At 35.9% G+C, this 17,137-nt stretch overlaps 2 protein-coding genes across 2 annotated transcripts; both read left to right on the top strand.

Moving 5' to 3' along the window:
* The first annotated feature begins 4,472 nt into the window (after window positions 1-4,472).
* Window positions 4,473-7,078, top strand: LOC126817959 (multiple epidermal growth factor-like domains protein 10). Its single transcript, XM_056100245.1, has 4 exons — window positions 4,473-4,484; window positions 4,685-5,990; window positions 6,458-6,581; window positions 6,877-7,078. Exons 1-4 carry the CDS (start codon window positions 4,473-4,475, stop codon window positions 7,076-7,078), a joined length of 1,644 nt encoding a protein of 547 aa, XP_055956220.1.
* Window positions 7,079-13,219: 6,141 nt separating this feature from the next.
* Window positions 13,220-16,783, top strand: LOC126817960 (multiple epidermal growth factor-like domains protein 10). The gene is made up of 4 exons (XM_056100424.1): window positions 13,220-13,447; window positions 13,735-15,081; window positions 15,865-15,985; window positions 16,235-16,783. Exons 1-4 carry the CDS (start codon window positions 13,240-13,242, stop codon window positions 16,434-16,436), a joined length of 1,878 nt encoding a protein of 625 aa, XP_055956399.1. The 5' UTR covers window positions 13,220-13,239; the 3' UTR covers window positions 16,437-16,783.
* Window positions 16,784-17,137: the final 354 nt, after the last annotated feature.

A 17,137-nucleotide genomic window follows, 5' to 3' on the forward strand; every position in this document is an offset into this window, starting at 1 on the left:
ATTCTATTTCGAAAGACTGTGACGCCCGATAAAACATCTTCCTAAGTCAGTCCTGAGCAATTCTACAGAGGCATCGTGTAGCCTGCGCGTATAAACAACTTTATCACCCAATAATACATTCTACAGTAGATATTGCTTGTGTGATATATTTCATAATCTACTGCGATATCTCCTTAGGAGATACCGCTTTACATGAATTTGATTGGTCAGTTGAAAAGGAACTACTTTTTTTTATTTTCAAAGAACAGTTCATTTCTTATTAAAAGTAACTTTTTTGTTATTAAAAATGAACTATTGTTATTCAATTGACCTTGATGGAAACACTGGGTCAATATAAAGGACTTTGCAATGGCTGAATTGCTGTCAAAAAATGATGTATCACTACGCCGTAATGTTCAGTAAAAGTGAAATCTACAGCAAAGAATTATATTTATCTATCTGTGCATGTAAGAAGGGATTGGGTGATAAATAAAATCTCCTACTCGTCTTTTTTGATATCAAAAAAGACTGATAGGAGATTCTCTATATACAAAATTCACATCTTCGTATTACCGTCGTGTGTAATTCGGGGGTGTGATTCGGTTGTTGATTGGTTTTTGACCAAGTTCGGGGCCGTCCGGAGTTTCATAATTCCATAATATTCGTATGGCCATCTGGTGTCAATTTCGGGACAGTGTAACGCCAGCATTACATAATTTTTACCTAAGAATTGCAGCAATGAATTTGTATGTTCAAAAAGAAAGATTCAGTATAAGACAAATTTACCGATGCCAGTATAGAATAAATTATAACCGTACGACCACGAGAACTATAGTCAACATAATTTTACACGAAGATTTAAATGATGAAAACTTTTCTTTTGAAGAAATTAATTCATTTTGCAGAAACTAGATCATTTTGCAAAAAGTATTTATTGATTGTGCCTATTTCGGAATTGTACACACAATTTGTTCCTCTTTACCTTTACCTTTTTTACTGTGCATCTTCAACACAAGACATCCTAACCAATTTCCTGGTGTATTTGTATCAGAATACACAGCCTCGCCTATAATTTATTTAGTACACTATTAATATTGCATGCATAAAAATATGAAATATAAAGCCTCAACACCCTAATATTTTCGTATGATTATTAACAAGGGCGTACACAGAGGGAGGGGCGAGGGTGCTCAGATCTTAAGACTGGCAAAAGCCAAAGCCACCTACACCTGCAAGCGCTAAAGGATCTGCATGAACTCTTTAAGAACTGTGAATGGTGTACGTCTTTCTAGGAACGTCGAATGATGTCTCACCGAGATCTAGTTCAATCTCTCCATCGTAGTACTACAAGGCTCGACATTAGCTTTTTTTAGCCTCCGGGCAAGTAGTTCAATGATTCCCCAAAAGGTAAAACATTGCGTAAATTTTGCTTTATAACATTATGATAGGCTAATGTACACGTATCCACATATCTATTGTACTATCGATAAGGAGATATGTTATTATCACATTCTTCCTGGTTGATTATAGAATGTGCACTGCTCAGTGCTATATTTAGCCCACAAGATGTCTACATATTTTCCACTTTCATGCCTTTTCTTATTTTGTCAAGTGTTTACCACGACAGGTAAATAATTTCTTACTATATATTATTTGTAATTACTTACGTGTAGTAATTATTATTTATCGTTAAAAGAAAAAAAAACTGCATTTTACCAGCACAGGAGTAAATCATGGAAAGCATCTATACCTTGAATACTGTTATATATAACACACAGCATAGACTCTTTGTCAATGATGATAATATGTTTATATTATGATAAAATACCCTTAGGTGTGAATTAAACTATTATTCACCGAACTAGACCAAAAGGTCAACACAACATGCTATGCAAAATGGAGAAAGAAAGAATGGCTGTAAAGGTGTGCCACATTCAGAGGAAACAATACCTTGTCCGTTCAAAGCACGCGATTTATCGCCCTTGTTTAGGAATGCCTGATAACTATGTGTAATTTAGCTTTTAGAAACGTCGCCATAAACAAACCAACGGCACAGAGTTCAACATTACGTATTACCACGGGGGGGTTCACCATTTACTAACGGTGACTCATCTCGTGCAGTGGATAATAATACTGATGGTAATTTCAATCATCGTTCCTGTACACATACTGGTTTCAATGGCAATGAATGGTGGTGTGTTGATCTACAACATGTCTATGATTTCAACAATATAAAACTATATAACAGAGATAATGGTTAGTAGCCCTGTATAGTCTTATAGTTATACAACAATCTGTTCTATATAACACTATGTTTAACATACACAGACATTGAAAACATGCACACCAGCACACCGTAGCGACTTCAGTCATCATGATGGCGTCATTGTGTAAGATTTAGATAAAGAACTGGCCATTTTTGCTATAATATTTCAAAAATAGATGATGCAAAATGAATGAATTGAAAATTTCATTCAAATCACTTTATTTTGAACCAAGTTCTAGTTTTGACCAGATGTGTGTATTGATTGTAACCACCGTACTGGTCATTTGAGTCTTAGCCTCGCTTCTCCATTTTAAAATTAAATCATTAAATGGCCGAACCGTTCTAATCTAATTAAAATCGGGGCCACGTGATGGCTTCGGGAGTTGATTATGGTCTTGTCATGTTAATTAATGTCTAATTAATAATTCATACATTTAAGGCCTAAAGAAAGACTTGCAATAGGCAGGTTAAGCGCTTGAATAATGCATGTTTAACTCCGCATATAAACGACGAACGACTGTGAATTTCACCAAGGACAACCCTTATGAAAAGCCATAATATCCCAGAAATTTTTGAAAAATAATACCAGAGATGCACCCTTTTAAGAGACAAAGTTTACAGGAAATGGAAGCATCAGTTGAACTGATTAGCCTTAATTATTATCAATATGGCACTTCCTTTTTGTTTGGGATCCACGATGGCTAAGTGGGTAAGACGCTGGATCGCTAGCTTGGAGGTCAGGTGTTCGACCCCTGCATTGGCCGAGAAAGTTCATCCAGATTTTCCGGCGTGCCCCCCCCCACCTTGTCAGTTATGCAGAACGGAGGGCCTGACAAGGACAGCTGTCTAGTCGTTCGGATGGGAAGAAAAACCGAGGTCCCGTTTACACATTGGCGTGCACATAAAAGACCCCTTGACAGTTGGAATTCAAAATAAGAGTAGGCCGTAGTGCCCCTGTCCTGGCAAAATGTCCCTCTCAGCACACTGTATGGCGTATTCCCGTCTTTATTTGCCTAGTTCGGAGCAGAACAGTAGGACGTTAAACTCCATTTCATTCATTTCTCTTTGTTTGGGTGAAAATGAATTTGTCGATTTGCAATCTGTCGTCGTTCAAATTTTACATCCGTACATGTAATTGGCTCACTTACCTTGAGAGAGGTCCTGGCAAGGGTCAACTTAAAGTCATTCGGATGAAACGAAAAACATAGGTCCTGTTTACTCAAGGACGTACACGTAAAAGAAATCTTGACATTGGATATATATGTAGGTGGTGGTGCCGCTGTCCGGAAAAAATATCCCCCATAGCAAACTGTATGAATTGAATATCTTATTCTGGAATAAATCTAAGGATTCAGGATACGAATGAGGACTAGTGGTAAGGGTGATAAATCAGGATTTACTATACGTTTCAGAACAGGGTCGATTAAAAGGATTCGAAATGCGAATGGGAGCTGGTGGTAAGTGTGACAAATCGGGATTTATATCGGCTATACATTGTTACAAAGATTCCAGAACGTTACCACAAACTGTGTACACCATAGAAAGATGCAACCAACCATCATCTACTCCATTGTCTGGGCGATTCGTCTTTATAAGTGTAAACAATACTGCTCTTACGTTGTGTGAAGTGCAAATATTTAAAGGTATAACAATTAATATCCGTTGGATTTTCGTAAACACGGAACAATTAATCTTCACTTTGAACATAACCCTGTTGTTGAAATTAAGTTTTTAATATTTATTTTCAGTTGGCATGCTCTTTTCATTATAATATCACTACGCGTGGATCAGATTAGCTATAGTTATACTGCTTTAAAAAGGGAATATTTTATACTTAATGCAGTTTTTTCCAAATTGTTCTGAGTTTGGTCATACGACGATTCGCTTAGATTAAGATTTTGTAAGATCATAATTCGGAAGGTGTGTGTGGGGTGACACAAGGTTGGAATTATGAAACTGGCACTGAAAGTGTTCATGAGTCCTTGAAAAGACGTCGTATAAGCCGCATTAAATGAATCTAAAGAATAAATGGGAGGGGAGGTGGGGGGTAAATACTGGCAACTTGACGTTGCCATTAACCTAGATAATGAAACAATATGCGTGATACCGTGAGCATGTTCCCCTTTCACGCATAAGGGCATCATAAATTTGCAATGTACCTTTTCTTATATAGTCTTAAATACTTTTATTTGTGTATTCAAAAAAGGTAGTTGTCCAGATGGTAATTATGGTGAAGACTGTGAGGTCCAATGTAATATTAACTGTAAAGATAGATTGTGTAATTCAACAACTGGTAATTGTAATACATGTATACAGGGTTTCTATGGTACAATATGTCAACAGAGATGTACAGCTGATAACTGTATAGATAACTGTAACATAAATACAGGAGAGTGTTCTGAATGTAAACCAGGTTTCTATGGTACAACATGTCAACAGAGATGTACAGTAACTAACTGTATAGGTAACTGTGACAGAAATACAGGAGAGTGTTCTGACTGTAAACCAGGTTTCTATGGTACAAACTGTCAACAGACATGTACAGTAACTAACTGTATAGGTAACTGTAACATAAATACAGGAAAGTGTTCTGAATGTAAACGAGGTTTCTATGGTTCAAACTGTCAATATAGATGTAGTAATGGTTGTACAAACAATAACTGTAATAAAGATAATGGTACCTGTACATGTAAATCAGGTTTTACTGGAGATAAATGTGAGAATTGTCAACAAGGTAAATATGGTGATGACTGTCAACAGAACTGTAGTAATGGATGTGTAGATCATACCTGTTCTAAATCAGATGGAACTTGTCCTGTCTGTACGTCTGGTTGGTCTGATGCAAGATGCAATTCATCATGTGATATAACTAACTGTATTGGTAACTGTAACAAGACTACAGGACAATGTAATAGTTGTAATAATGGATGGTACGGTACAAACTGTCAACAGGGCTGTGGTGAGGGCTGTTTAAATCATAACTGTTCTAAATCAGACAGAACTTGTCACGTCTGTACGTCTGGTTGGTTTGATGCAAGATGCAATTCCACATGCAACATAACTAACTGTATAGGCAACTGTAACCAGAATACAGGACAATGTAGAGCATGTTATCCAGGTTGGTACGGTCAAAACTGTAAAAGTCAGTGTAATGAGGGTTGCTTATATAACACATGCATTAAATTAGATGGGTCTTGCTCTGTTTGTACAACCGGTTGGTATGGTACAAACTGTGCATCTAAATGTGTAAGTAATTGTATTAGAGGGTGTGATAAATCTAGTGGTATTTGTCGTCAGTGTAAACCAAATACAGTAGGTCCATATTGTAATTCAACATGTGGTAGTGGATGTCAACCAATCACAGGTAATATAACATGTAATAGAAATGGTGTATGTACCAGTTGTATTATGGGAAGATATGGTGATAGATGTGATATGTCTTGTAATATTACATGTAATAGTGGATGTGATAGATATAATGGTACCTGTATTAATGGATGTATTAAAGGTAAAAGTGGAGAATATTGTGATAAGTACTGTAATGATAATTGTATTCATTGTAAACAAGATGATAATAACTCTTGTACTGAATGTAAAGATGGAAGATCGGGAACATCGTGTAATGAAATTTGTAGTTTTAACTGTAATACACCGGATGATTCTTTTATTAGTGTATGTGACCAGATGACAGGAAGTTGTTCGGGTGGATGTCAAACCGGAAAGACAGGAAGCGACTGTTCCCAAGGTACTAGTATATTGCAGTAAAATATATACTCGAGTCCGTGTCGGGTCGCTCAGTGACTAGGACGTTGGCTCGCGAACCTGGAGGCCCCGTGTTGGATCATGGTGATGGCCGAGAAAGTTCATCTGAATTTTCCTGCCTGGTTCTCCCTTTTCAGCAAGGGGGGGGGGGAGTCTGGCAAGGCATAGTGCATAGTGGTTCGGGTGGGACGAAAGAGCGTGGCAGTCCCCCATATCACACTTATGGCTTATGCCCAGTCGCTGCAGAGAAGTGGAATGTTAAATCTCATTTCATTTATAACTCTGATACTGCTAACGTAAATTTATGTCAATTGATAATTGATTGCTATAAAATTAATAGTTCATCCCAAGTTTAGCGCCAAATGACGTAGTAAAATCCTTACAACTGTAACTAGATGCAACTGTATCATTTAGATTTGTACTTTATTCTATATACATTTGAATTTTAAGATAAACCTGAAAAGAGTGCATCTGAAGGTTTTAGCCCTGTGGTTGGTGGTATTATAGGAGCTTTGTTTGGGATAGTAGCCACAGGGCTGATTGGTATTATCGGCTTCTGTTATTACATCAAAAGGTATTGTATGATCCCCTTTGACTATAATTATTACTTGTGTTTTAGGTGCTTTTATGTGTTTTTTTTTCAAATAAAAAATAATCTTATGTATTAAAATGTAGTGCGTATAATAAATATATGGCGGTGTTTTACAGATCTTTTCAATATGTAAATCATTTAACTCCCTTAAATTGTGTTCCTTTAAAGTTTAATGTTACTGCAGCTTTTTATTTGATCAATGCACCAAAGTACTACTTTCTATCCATTTATTAGTGATTGACAGTTTGGTCATGAATTCTTGAATATTTCTTTTTAGAAAGCCTCCACCTCAACCAGCTAGAGAAACACCTGGTTATAGATATAATAATCGTCCAGATACCTACGTCAGTCCAGTTGTAACGGAAGAAAACACTTACGATACATTAGAACAAGCTTCAAATGACCATGGTGATGTAGCTGATCCTTATTATAAGACATTGAAACAAGTCCCTGTATATGTAAATCTTGGAAAGGAATAAAGGAGGTGCCACAGCTATCATTATAAAAGCTAAAGAAAATGACTTAAACTATGCACCGTGTTTGTTGGTTTCTAACATATTGGTAGTTGCATTCACCGAAACGCTGTTCGTCTTCAGATGAAGTGTATCAGTGTCACTAATAGCAAAGACTATTACACAATACATTAAGTATTCTAAAATTAAAAGAAAACAATAAATGTAGTTGCACTAAAACACCAGAGCAAGTACGAACAGGAAATTGTGCTTTTAGGCATATTATTGTGCTATAAAGAGACCGTTCAACAATTTTTGATTTCCGAGAAATATGTTACATTTATGTTTTATTTAGACATCTTGTTATTTATTTTGAAGAATTTCTGATTACGAGATATATATATATTATATATATTAAGTAATCGTCTGTCGATTGAAATCTAAGCAAAGTCTCTTAAAGATACATTATGGGAGATTAGATAAAGAGCTGGCAGTTTTAACTGTGATAGTTAAAAACTAGATAATGTAAAGGGAATTTGCTGGAAATTTCAGTCAAATTGATCCACTCTGAACCGAGAATTTAGCGATTGAATTTTCGGTCTAGCCTCTATCATCATTACTAAAGTCTTTACGATAAAAAACATAGTCTCGATTATCCATTGCATATAATCCAATATATATCGCAGGCTAGCGATGACATAGAGAGTTGATTATGGTCTAGATAGTTACTTAATGTCTAATTAATAATTTAGATAAGATTTCAGGCCTAAAGAAAGACCTGCAAGCCCTTCTGAAATTTTCAGCAAACCCCCTTTACATTATCTAGTTTTTAATTATTATAGTGAGAACTGCCAGCTCTTTATGTATCTTTAAGGGTTATAGATCCCCCCTCCTTTTTTTCTTGCTGTTCTAATCGCAAAGTGCAGTATAGGTTCTAATTGAAAATTTGGGGGAAATCATATTTTAAAATATACAACTGGCGGTAGTTTTTACTTTGATGTCCATAGCAGTTATATCTCATAACAACCTGTCATGACATCATCATAGGTTGATATATTCGTTCATATCAACCGCTGATGACGTCATGACAGGTTGATATTTCATATCAACCGCTAATGACGTCATCTCAGGTCAATATATTCGGCTCATATCAACCGCTGATGACGTAGATGATCGAAATAATACAAAAAAACACAGAAATAAATTTTTATTCTTTTGACAATTAAAATTTGTTATGGTACAGTTTCTTACATTCAGGACCGAAATAGACGGCGTACTTACCGACATACATGTATTTAGATCGGTTATCCATGTCTAAGACATCTTTCAGAATTTTCTTTTCGTCCATATTGCGATTATTTCTCCACACAGACTTGAGAGTATTTATCGCCCAAGAGTTCCGTTGTAAAGTATTTTTGGGTACAGTCCACTTAAAACAGTCGGTCAAATCCTTCTCTGAACATACCGAAAACCTCCAATCATGGTTCACTGTCAGAATTCTTGAAAAAGAATGCCTTTTGGTCCAAATTTTCTGCAGGCTTTGGATAGATCCTCGTCGATATTTGCATTCACATCTATTCCATCGTCAATATGTTGGCTAAAAAGGATTGATTATTCGTCTGACTTCGTATTACTATCCATTTTGTTTTTGCTTTCAATTCAATAGTCCAAAATGGCGACGTATAAACAAAAACATGCACGTAATTGCACGTGATTACGGGCAAAATCTCCCTCATAGCACACGGCATGGCGTATGCCCGTCTTCATTAGTCCAGTTCGGAGCAGAATAGTAGGACGTTAAACCCCGTTTCATTTCATTTTAGTTGTTTACAGGCCTATTGAAAAAAGGTTCCTTGGCGATAAATTATTATTTCGGGAACGAAGAGCTTTTTCAATGGAATTGCATGAAGTTAATTATATCATAGTTAAATTATGTTTGTACAGCGCTTTAATGTGGGTCGCTTTATCAAGAATACATTATTAGTATTAATCAAAATGACACCCACTTTTTACAACATACACTATTTAATTTTCAAGCGTACATTTTAAATTACAATATATCTCCAACAAGGAAGCTATTCTCCAAAACAGTCATTTTTTTGTCTGTGTTAACCAACCCTATAAATTGTCTGTGGTGCTGTGAAGTTCATCACAGATCTTATTCTTAATTATGCACTTGACACAGAACGACACAATTAAAGTCCCCCTATATCAATAAATGACGACACAAACTGTATACAAGAGCGTATAAAATTCTACCTCAATTTTATCGAGAGTCTTTGACATTACAATCAATAGTGATGTTTTTATCTTACCGTGAAAATATGGGCTCCTGATACAAAATATTTAAGACAACAGTGAATAATTTTAAAACCAGTACACGCCGGTAATCTATGCTCTCGAGCCCGATTTGTGATGAGGTGCCTTGCTGAACGAGGTTAAACATCAGAGCTTAATTGAAATGCCAAACCATTCTTCTGATGTAGAATAGACTAACCAGGCGCGACCGACTGCCATTCAATTAGACTATTAGAAATTACAAAAACAGTTTATGTACATTCATATTACATTAATACCCATTTTCGTCCATTTTATGTTCCAAAGAATATAGATTTAGTTCGCTTAACAGATACTGACCGAATATTTAGTAGCCTTATGGTGGGAGCTGTGTATAGAATACCATCACGATGCACTTTGTTTATCAGCTTTGTCAGTTCACTCGGCTTTGCTCCTATCCCAACTGTATCCTACAAAAGAAACAAGAGTACGGAAGATCATTATGTTGTAATTACGACATGTTACCTCATAAATACTACATAGTTATAAATACTTGTAATTACGATATAATCTACTTGTTACGAGATGATTTTAAGGTCGTCACTTATATTATAGTAGTATTCGGTCTCTCCGTTACAATTTACTGTAAGTGTAAGTAAGTCTATTTTTGGATATATTGTTTATCTTTGTTGCCTAGATATATTGATAAAAAATGTTTTCAGTTATAAATTGCTCTTGGTTGTTTACTTCCCGTTCTAAAACTGTGTATTTCATTGCTAAAAAAAATTAGACACTATGTTGATATAACCTTTACTATCAAATATTTATTTAGATTTATTTATCTTCCATGTTTAACATTTTTAGTGGGTTCTTGTAAGTGTAATATTTTAGTTGAGATCTGAAGTTATCAGTTATAAAATGGTGTCTCAAATATCCCTGTTCATTTTTTGTCTTGTATACCAATTTTTCTGTATAACAGGTAAGTTGAATACATACATTATAAATATAGTTTGTTTAGGCAGGTCAGAATTGATTGTAGTTGTCAATTGACTTTTTCCAGTGCAAAATTTAAGTACATGGATTAATTTAGAAGCGACCCGCCCCCTCCACCCCTCCCGTAAAGGTTTATTCTATCTTCATATCATGTTAATAGATTTTTTTGGCATATTATAAATAGACATGTGCGATATTCCTGGAGTGTTCTTGTGACCTATATACTGAAAGTGGTTAATGAAGACAGTCATGCGCCATTCAGTGTGTTCATTCAAAACATAAGTGACACGCTACGGCGTAGAAGTATTTAGTCTTCGAGCGATAGATACGTATGGCAGTGTGATATGAGGGACATTTGGTCCAATAGCAGCGCTACGGACTACTCTTATTTCGAATTTCAACTATCAAGGGTTCTTTTAAGTGCACGCCAACGGGACTTCGGTTGTTCGTCCCGCCCGAACGACCTGCATAACTGCCAAATGGGAACCACGCCGGTAAACCTGATGAAAATTCTTGGCCAACACCGGGATCGAACATGGAACCTGCAGGATAGCAAACCAACGTCTCACCCTCTGAGCCTCCGCGGCTCCCCGTAATTCATTTTATCATTTAATATGAACAATACAAAGGTTCAACGCAGATTAAATGTTTCTATAAAGAAACCACTTGTATCGTTTGGTCATATCCCTAATTGGGAAAATACAAATATAGCTAATTATAAGTATTATGTCTCTTTAAAGCAAGATTTATAATAACATATAATAATTGTTATAATTACAGACTATATTTTGTATTATTACAGCATTCAGGAATGTGGCTATAAACAAAACAACTGTACAGAGTTCTTCACCACAAGAATACGGTGATTCATTTCATGCTATAGATAACAATACTGATAGTGATTTTATCCATCATTCCTGTACTCATACTGGTAACGGTGCCATTGAATGGTGGTGTGTTGATCTACAACATGTCTATATTATTAATAACATTAAATTATATAACAGAGATGAATGTAAGTAGAATGACTATAATTTGATGCATGGTGGTGTATTGAATTATTTGTTTTATTCCTTTTTGTTGGGCTGTTTGTTTATTACCAATCCAATTCTTACATCGTCTGTACTTAGCATACACCATTTTGTAATATCTGTTGTAATAAACGATTTATTAGCAATAATCCACTGATCCTGTTGTTCTGAATTGTAGCTGTTGTTAACCCCGGGGTTATATTCTGTCAGATTCTGAAATCGATGCCCATTTCAGTGTAAACAGCTAACAACTTACTGTTCTTCTACTTTTGCACGTGACTAAAAGATGAGCCGACATTCTTGAATATATAGCATCCTTGATGGAGTAAAAATATGTTTTATTACTTTGGCATTTAAGGAACATAGATCTTGGATGGACATCTTGAATATTGTTCATTCATATTGATAAGAATGCACATACATCACATACTGTACTGGGTTCCATGCCTTCTATTAATCAAAATATTCGGGTACTCAAACCAAATGTTCTCAGAAAATGCGAAAGAAGTGTAGGTTTAGAGCGCCTTGTATCCAGTTCATTTTGATACGATCACATTTCCTGTGGAAGTATTGTGTCGTCACCGTAATGGTTTGTTTTTAGGAATGTCCGTCAACAATTGGCTTGTGAACATAATAGAGGCTACAGTATTTCATTAATTATTTTTCTTCAATATTCCAATCCAGAGCTATGCCCATTTTGCCGAAAATCTTGTGATATAGGCTGTAATTTTTAACGGATGTTTTTCAAATTTGGCCGAAAAAATTGAGATCAGTTGAAAAGATAAACCCTATGGACTTTGGGATCGATCCTGGAGTTACCCCCTTTTACCGAAAATCGTGTCGACGCGATAGAGTCTGCAGTTTAACGGATCCTTTCCAAATTTAGTGGGGGGTTGGATGGCTGAATGGTTAGCGTGTGCACGCTGTATCATAAAGTCTGTCATTGAGTCAACTGGTGTGGTTTCGAATCCCCGATTGTACGTGACAAGGAGTAGGGTCGCCTGCCCAACCTCGTGGGTTTTCTCCGGGTCCTCCGGTTTCCTCCTACTGCTAAAAACCCCTACGCGCAAGCGAATTATTGAAATAAAATTAAACCATATGTTAGTCCCGAAATGACCTAGTTTGTGTCGAGTGGGCGTTACACTCCATTTCTCTCTCTCTCTCTCTCTCTCTCTCTCCAAATTTAGTGTAAGCAGTATGGCCATGAGAGGATGAACTCTATCGATATTCAGCGCTCGGTGGCTTTCCGTACCATGCTCAATTCGCCGAAAACCTTGTGAATGCGATACAGGCTATAGGTTTAAATTGATTTCAAATTTGTCCACAAATAGCTTGCGAAAGAGATAGATGTTACAGTTTTGGACGGATATGAAGTATTATGGTCTGTGACCTTCCATGCCAGAGTTATCCCCCGATTGGTTTTTAACTGATTCCTTACAAAATTGGTCATAAGAGGACGAATTCTATCGATATCCTCCCTTTCTTGGCCAAAACCATCGTGATCCTAACAGAGGCGTAAATCATTCGAGTTTTAAGTGGACGAACCCTAGATAGATGCTACATGCTAGGTGTTATGGTTGTTAAAGTATTTATTTCAAGCTTGTGAACACGATAGAGGTCACATTTATCATGTTTGTTTTGTCTTTGGGTTAAGCTGCTGCCGAGACATGGCTGCTTTGTTGGCGAATTTCTACGCTTTATTTGGCTAAAATAAGCTTAGTAATGTCGGTATTTAAGATTATTATGAGGTTTTTATTTGTTATTGTTTTGAACAAAATTTCATTCAGAAAATGTAGATTGAGATAAGAACAAAAACAGTAAATGCGTTTGAATACACTAATTACCGTATGTTATATTTCAGTTCAAGAAAGACTTCGAGGATTTACGATGAAGTTGAGTAATACAGACCCGTGTAATAGAGCAGGATTGACATCAGCTACATCATGTTATACAGATACTTCACAACAAAACCACGCAGTGTATAACATAACAGAATGTAACCAAACATCATCAACATCTTTATCTGGTAGATTTGTTTTTATTCAAAGTCGACCAAATCAACCTCTTACACTGTGTGAAGTACAAGTATTTAAAGGTAAATTAAATAATCAACGTCGTTTTGGAACGCTATTCAAGGGAGTAGTTTGGAAGTTCAGATTAAGTTAAATATATTTGTCTTAGAACTGCAGTCATATAATACCAAAAATTGGAAGCAGACAGGCGTGGTGTAGGTAATTATGATGGCCTACACAATCTTTCTATGCAATGATAACTTTACAATTGCTATCCAGCTTAACCGAATGGTACTGTAAAACAGGTCATTGTGGGTTTGTGTTGAATATATAGATGTAATCATGGTTTATTTATGTTGTATTATAACAGGTGGTTGTCCAGATGGTAATTATGGCGAAGACTGTGAGAATCAATGTTATATTAACTGTAAAGATAGATTGTGTAATTCAACAACTGGTAATTGTATTACATGTATACAGGGTTATTATGGTACAACATGTCAACAGAGATGTACAGTAACTAACTGTATAGGTAACTGTAACATAAATACAGGAGAGTGTTTTGAATGTAAACCAGGTTTCTATGGTACAACATGTCAATATAGATGTAGTAATGGTTGTACAAACAATAACTGTAATAAAGATAATGGTACCTGTACATGTAAATCAGGTTTTACTGGAGATAAATGTGAGAATTGTCAACAAGGTAAATATGGTGATGACTGTCAGCAGAACTGTAGTACTGGATGTGTAGATCATACCTGTTCTAAATCAGACGGAACTTGTCCTGTCTGTACGTCTGGTTGGTTTGATGTAAGATGTAATTCATCATGTGATATAACAAACTGTGTAGGCAACTGTAACAAGACTACAGGACAATGTAACAGTTGTAATAATGGATGGTACGGTAAAAACTGTCAACAGGGCTGTAGTGAGGGCTGTTTAAATAATAACTGTTCTAAATCAGACGCAACTTGTCCTGTCTGTACGGCTGGTTGGTTTGATGTAAGATGTAATTCATCATGTGATATAACTAACTGTTTAGGCAACTGTAACCAGAGTACAGGACAATGTAGAGCATGTTATCCAGGTTGGTACGGTCAAAACTGTAAAAGTCAGTGTAATGAAGGTTGCTTATATAACACATGCATTAAATTAGATGGGTCTTGCTCTGTTTGTACAGCCGGTTGGTATGGTACAAACTGTGCATCTAAATGTTCAAGTAATTGTATTAGAGCGTGTGATAAACCTAACGGCACTTGTACTGATTGTAGACCTAATACAGTAGGTCCATATTGTAATTCAACATGTGGTAGTGGATGTCAACCAATCCCAGGTAATATAACATGTAATAGAAATGGTAGATGTACCAGTTGTATTATGGGAAGATATGGTGATAGATGTGATAATAATTGTAATATTACATGTAATGGTGGATGTGATAGATATAATGGTACATGTATTAATGGATGTATTAAAGGTAAAAGTGGGCAATATTGTGATAAGAACTGTAATAATAATTGTATTCATTGTAAACAAGATGATAATAACTCTTGTACTGAATGTAAAAATGGAAGATGGGGAACATCGTGTAATGAAAGTTGTAGTTTTAACTGTAATACACCGGATGATTCTGCTATCAGCTTATGTGATCAGATGACAGGAAGTTGTTCGGATGGATGTCAAACCGGAAAGACAGGAAGTGACTGTTCCCAAGGTACTAGTTAGTATATTGCAGTAAGATATATACTCGAGTCCGTGTTGAAGGTCCCGTCTTCGATCATGGTGTTGGCCCAGTGCAGGACTCTTGGGGGGGGGGGGGGATCTAGTGATTCCGATGGCACGAAAAACCGTAAAACCGTAACAATTAGAATTCGAAATAAAGAGTAGGCCGTAGTGCCACTATCCAGGTCAAATTTCTCCCATATCACACTGCATGGCATATGCCCAGTCGGTGCAATGAAATTTATAGGGTTTAACGTCCTACTGTTCTGCTCCTAAACTGGGCTAATGAAGACGGGCATACGCCATACAGTGTGCTATGAGGGAAATTTTGCCCGGGCAGCGGCGCTACGGCCTACTCTTATATCAAATTCCAACTGCCATGGGATCTTTTACGTGCATGCCAATATGTACACGGGACCTCGGTTTTTGGTCCCATCCGAACGACTAGACAACTTGTCAGGCCCTCCGTCCTGCATCACTGACAAGGAGAAGCCACGCCGGGAAATCTGGATGAACTTTCTCGGCCAATGCAGGGATCGAACACCCGACCTCCAGGCTAGCGAGTCGTCTTAACCACTTAGCCACGTGACCCCCCCCCCCCCCAGTCGGTGTAGAATAGTAGGTGCAGAATAGTAGGTTATTAAACCCCATTTCATTTATAGCTCTGATACTGCTAAGCGCCGCCAAATGACGTAGTAAAGTATTAACATGTGTAATTAGTTGCACCTGTATCACTTAGATTTGTACTTTATTCTATATATAATTCAATTTTAAGATAAACCTGAAAAGAGTAGATCGAGTATAAGCCCTGTGGTTGATGGTATTATAGGAGCTTTGTTTGGAATAGCAGTCACAGTGCTGATTGGTATTATCGGCTTCTGTTATTACATCAAAAGGTATTGTATGATCCCCTTTGACTATAATTACTACTACAAGTAAGCTAGAAATAATCTTATGTATTAACGATGTAATGGTGGTGCTTTACAGATCTTTCCAATATGTAAATCATTTATCTCCCTTAAATTGTGTTCCTTTTAAACTTATGCAACTTTTTATTTGATCAATGCACCAAAGTACTACTTTCTATCCATTAATTAGTGATAGACAGTTTGGTCATGAATTCTTGAATATTTCTTTCTTTTTAGAAGGCCTCCACCTAAACCAGCTAGAGAAACACCTGGTTATAGATATAATAATCGTCCAGATACCTACGTCAGTCCAGTTGTTACGGAAGAAAACACTTACGATACATTAGAACAAGCTTCAAATGACCACGGTGGTGTAGCTGATCCTTATTATAAGACATTGGAACACGTCTCTGCATATGTAAATATTGGAAGGGAATAAAAGAGGTGTCAACGATATCTTTATTAACATTTTACTTGTGCTTATGCACCTTTGTTTCTATCCGTATATTACAATTTTCAAAAATGATGGAAATCAAACAAATTAATTTTGTACTTTTTGTCCACCACTACAAAACAGCTAACAGCTATTATTACAAGATTTATGTGGCATATAAATGATAATGGTAAAATAATGCGAAATTGTCCTCATGCGTCTATGCACAAATGTAATGAAAGCTGTGCTTATAATAGATAGATTAATCATTACTATACATTTTCTATCATCAATATTTGCAGCGTGAGGTGACGCCTTTGTGCACATTATTATAAAAATATTAATTGGCTATGCTTTAGAATCATAAATGTTTAATTGTTTATTCTGTAAATGTCAAACTGTTTATTCATTAAAATAATAAATGTATATTTTTTATCCTGTAATATAACAAATGAATAATTGTTTATTCTGTAATACAACAAATGTATATTTTTTTATTTTGTAACATAATAAATATATAATTGTTATTCTGTACAATAATAAATGCATAATTATTTATTCTGTAATATAATACATGTATAATTGATTATTCTGTAATATAGTAAATGTATAGTTGATTATTCTGTGTAATAATAAATGTATTATTGTTTATTTTTAAACCAATACAGGCATTCGAATTTGTTTATATGAAAAAATTTTTTTAAAAA

This window comes from Patella vulgata, chromosome 4 (assembly GCF_932274485.2).
Source record: "Patella vulgata chromosome 4, xgPatVulg1.2, whole genome shotgun sequence".
Taxonomy (NCBI): Eukaryota; Metazoa; Mollusca; class Gastropoda; family Patellidae; genus Patella; species Patella vulgata.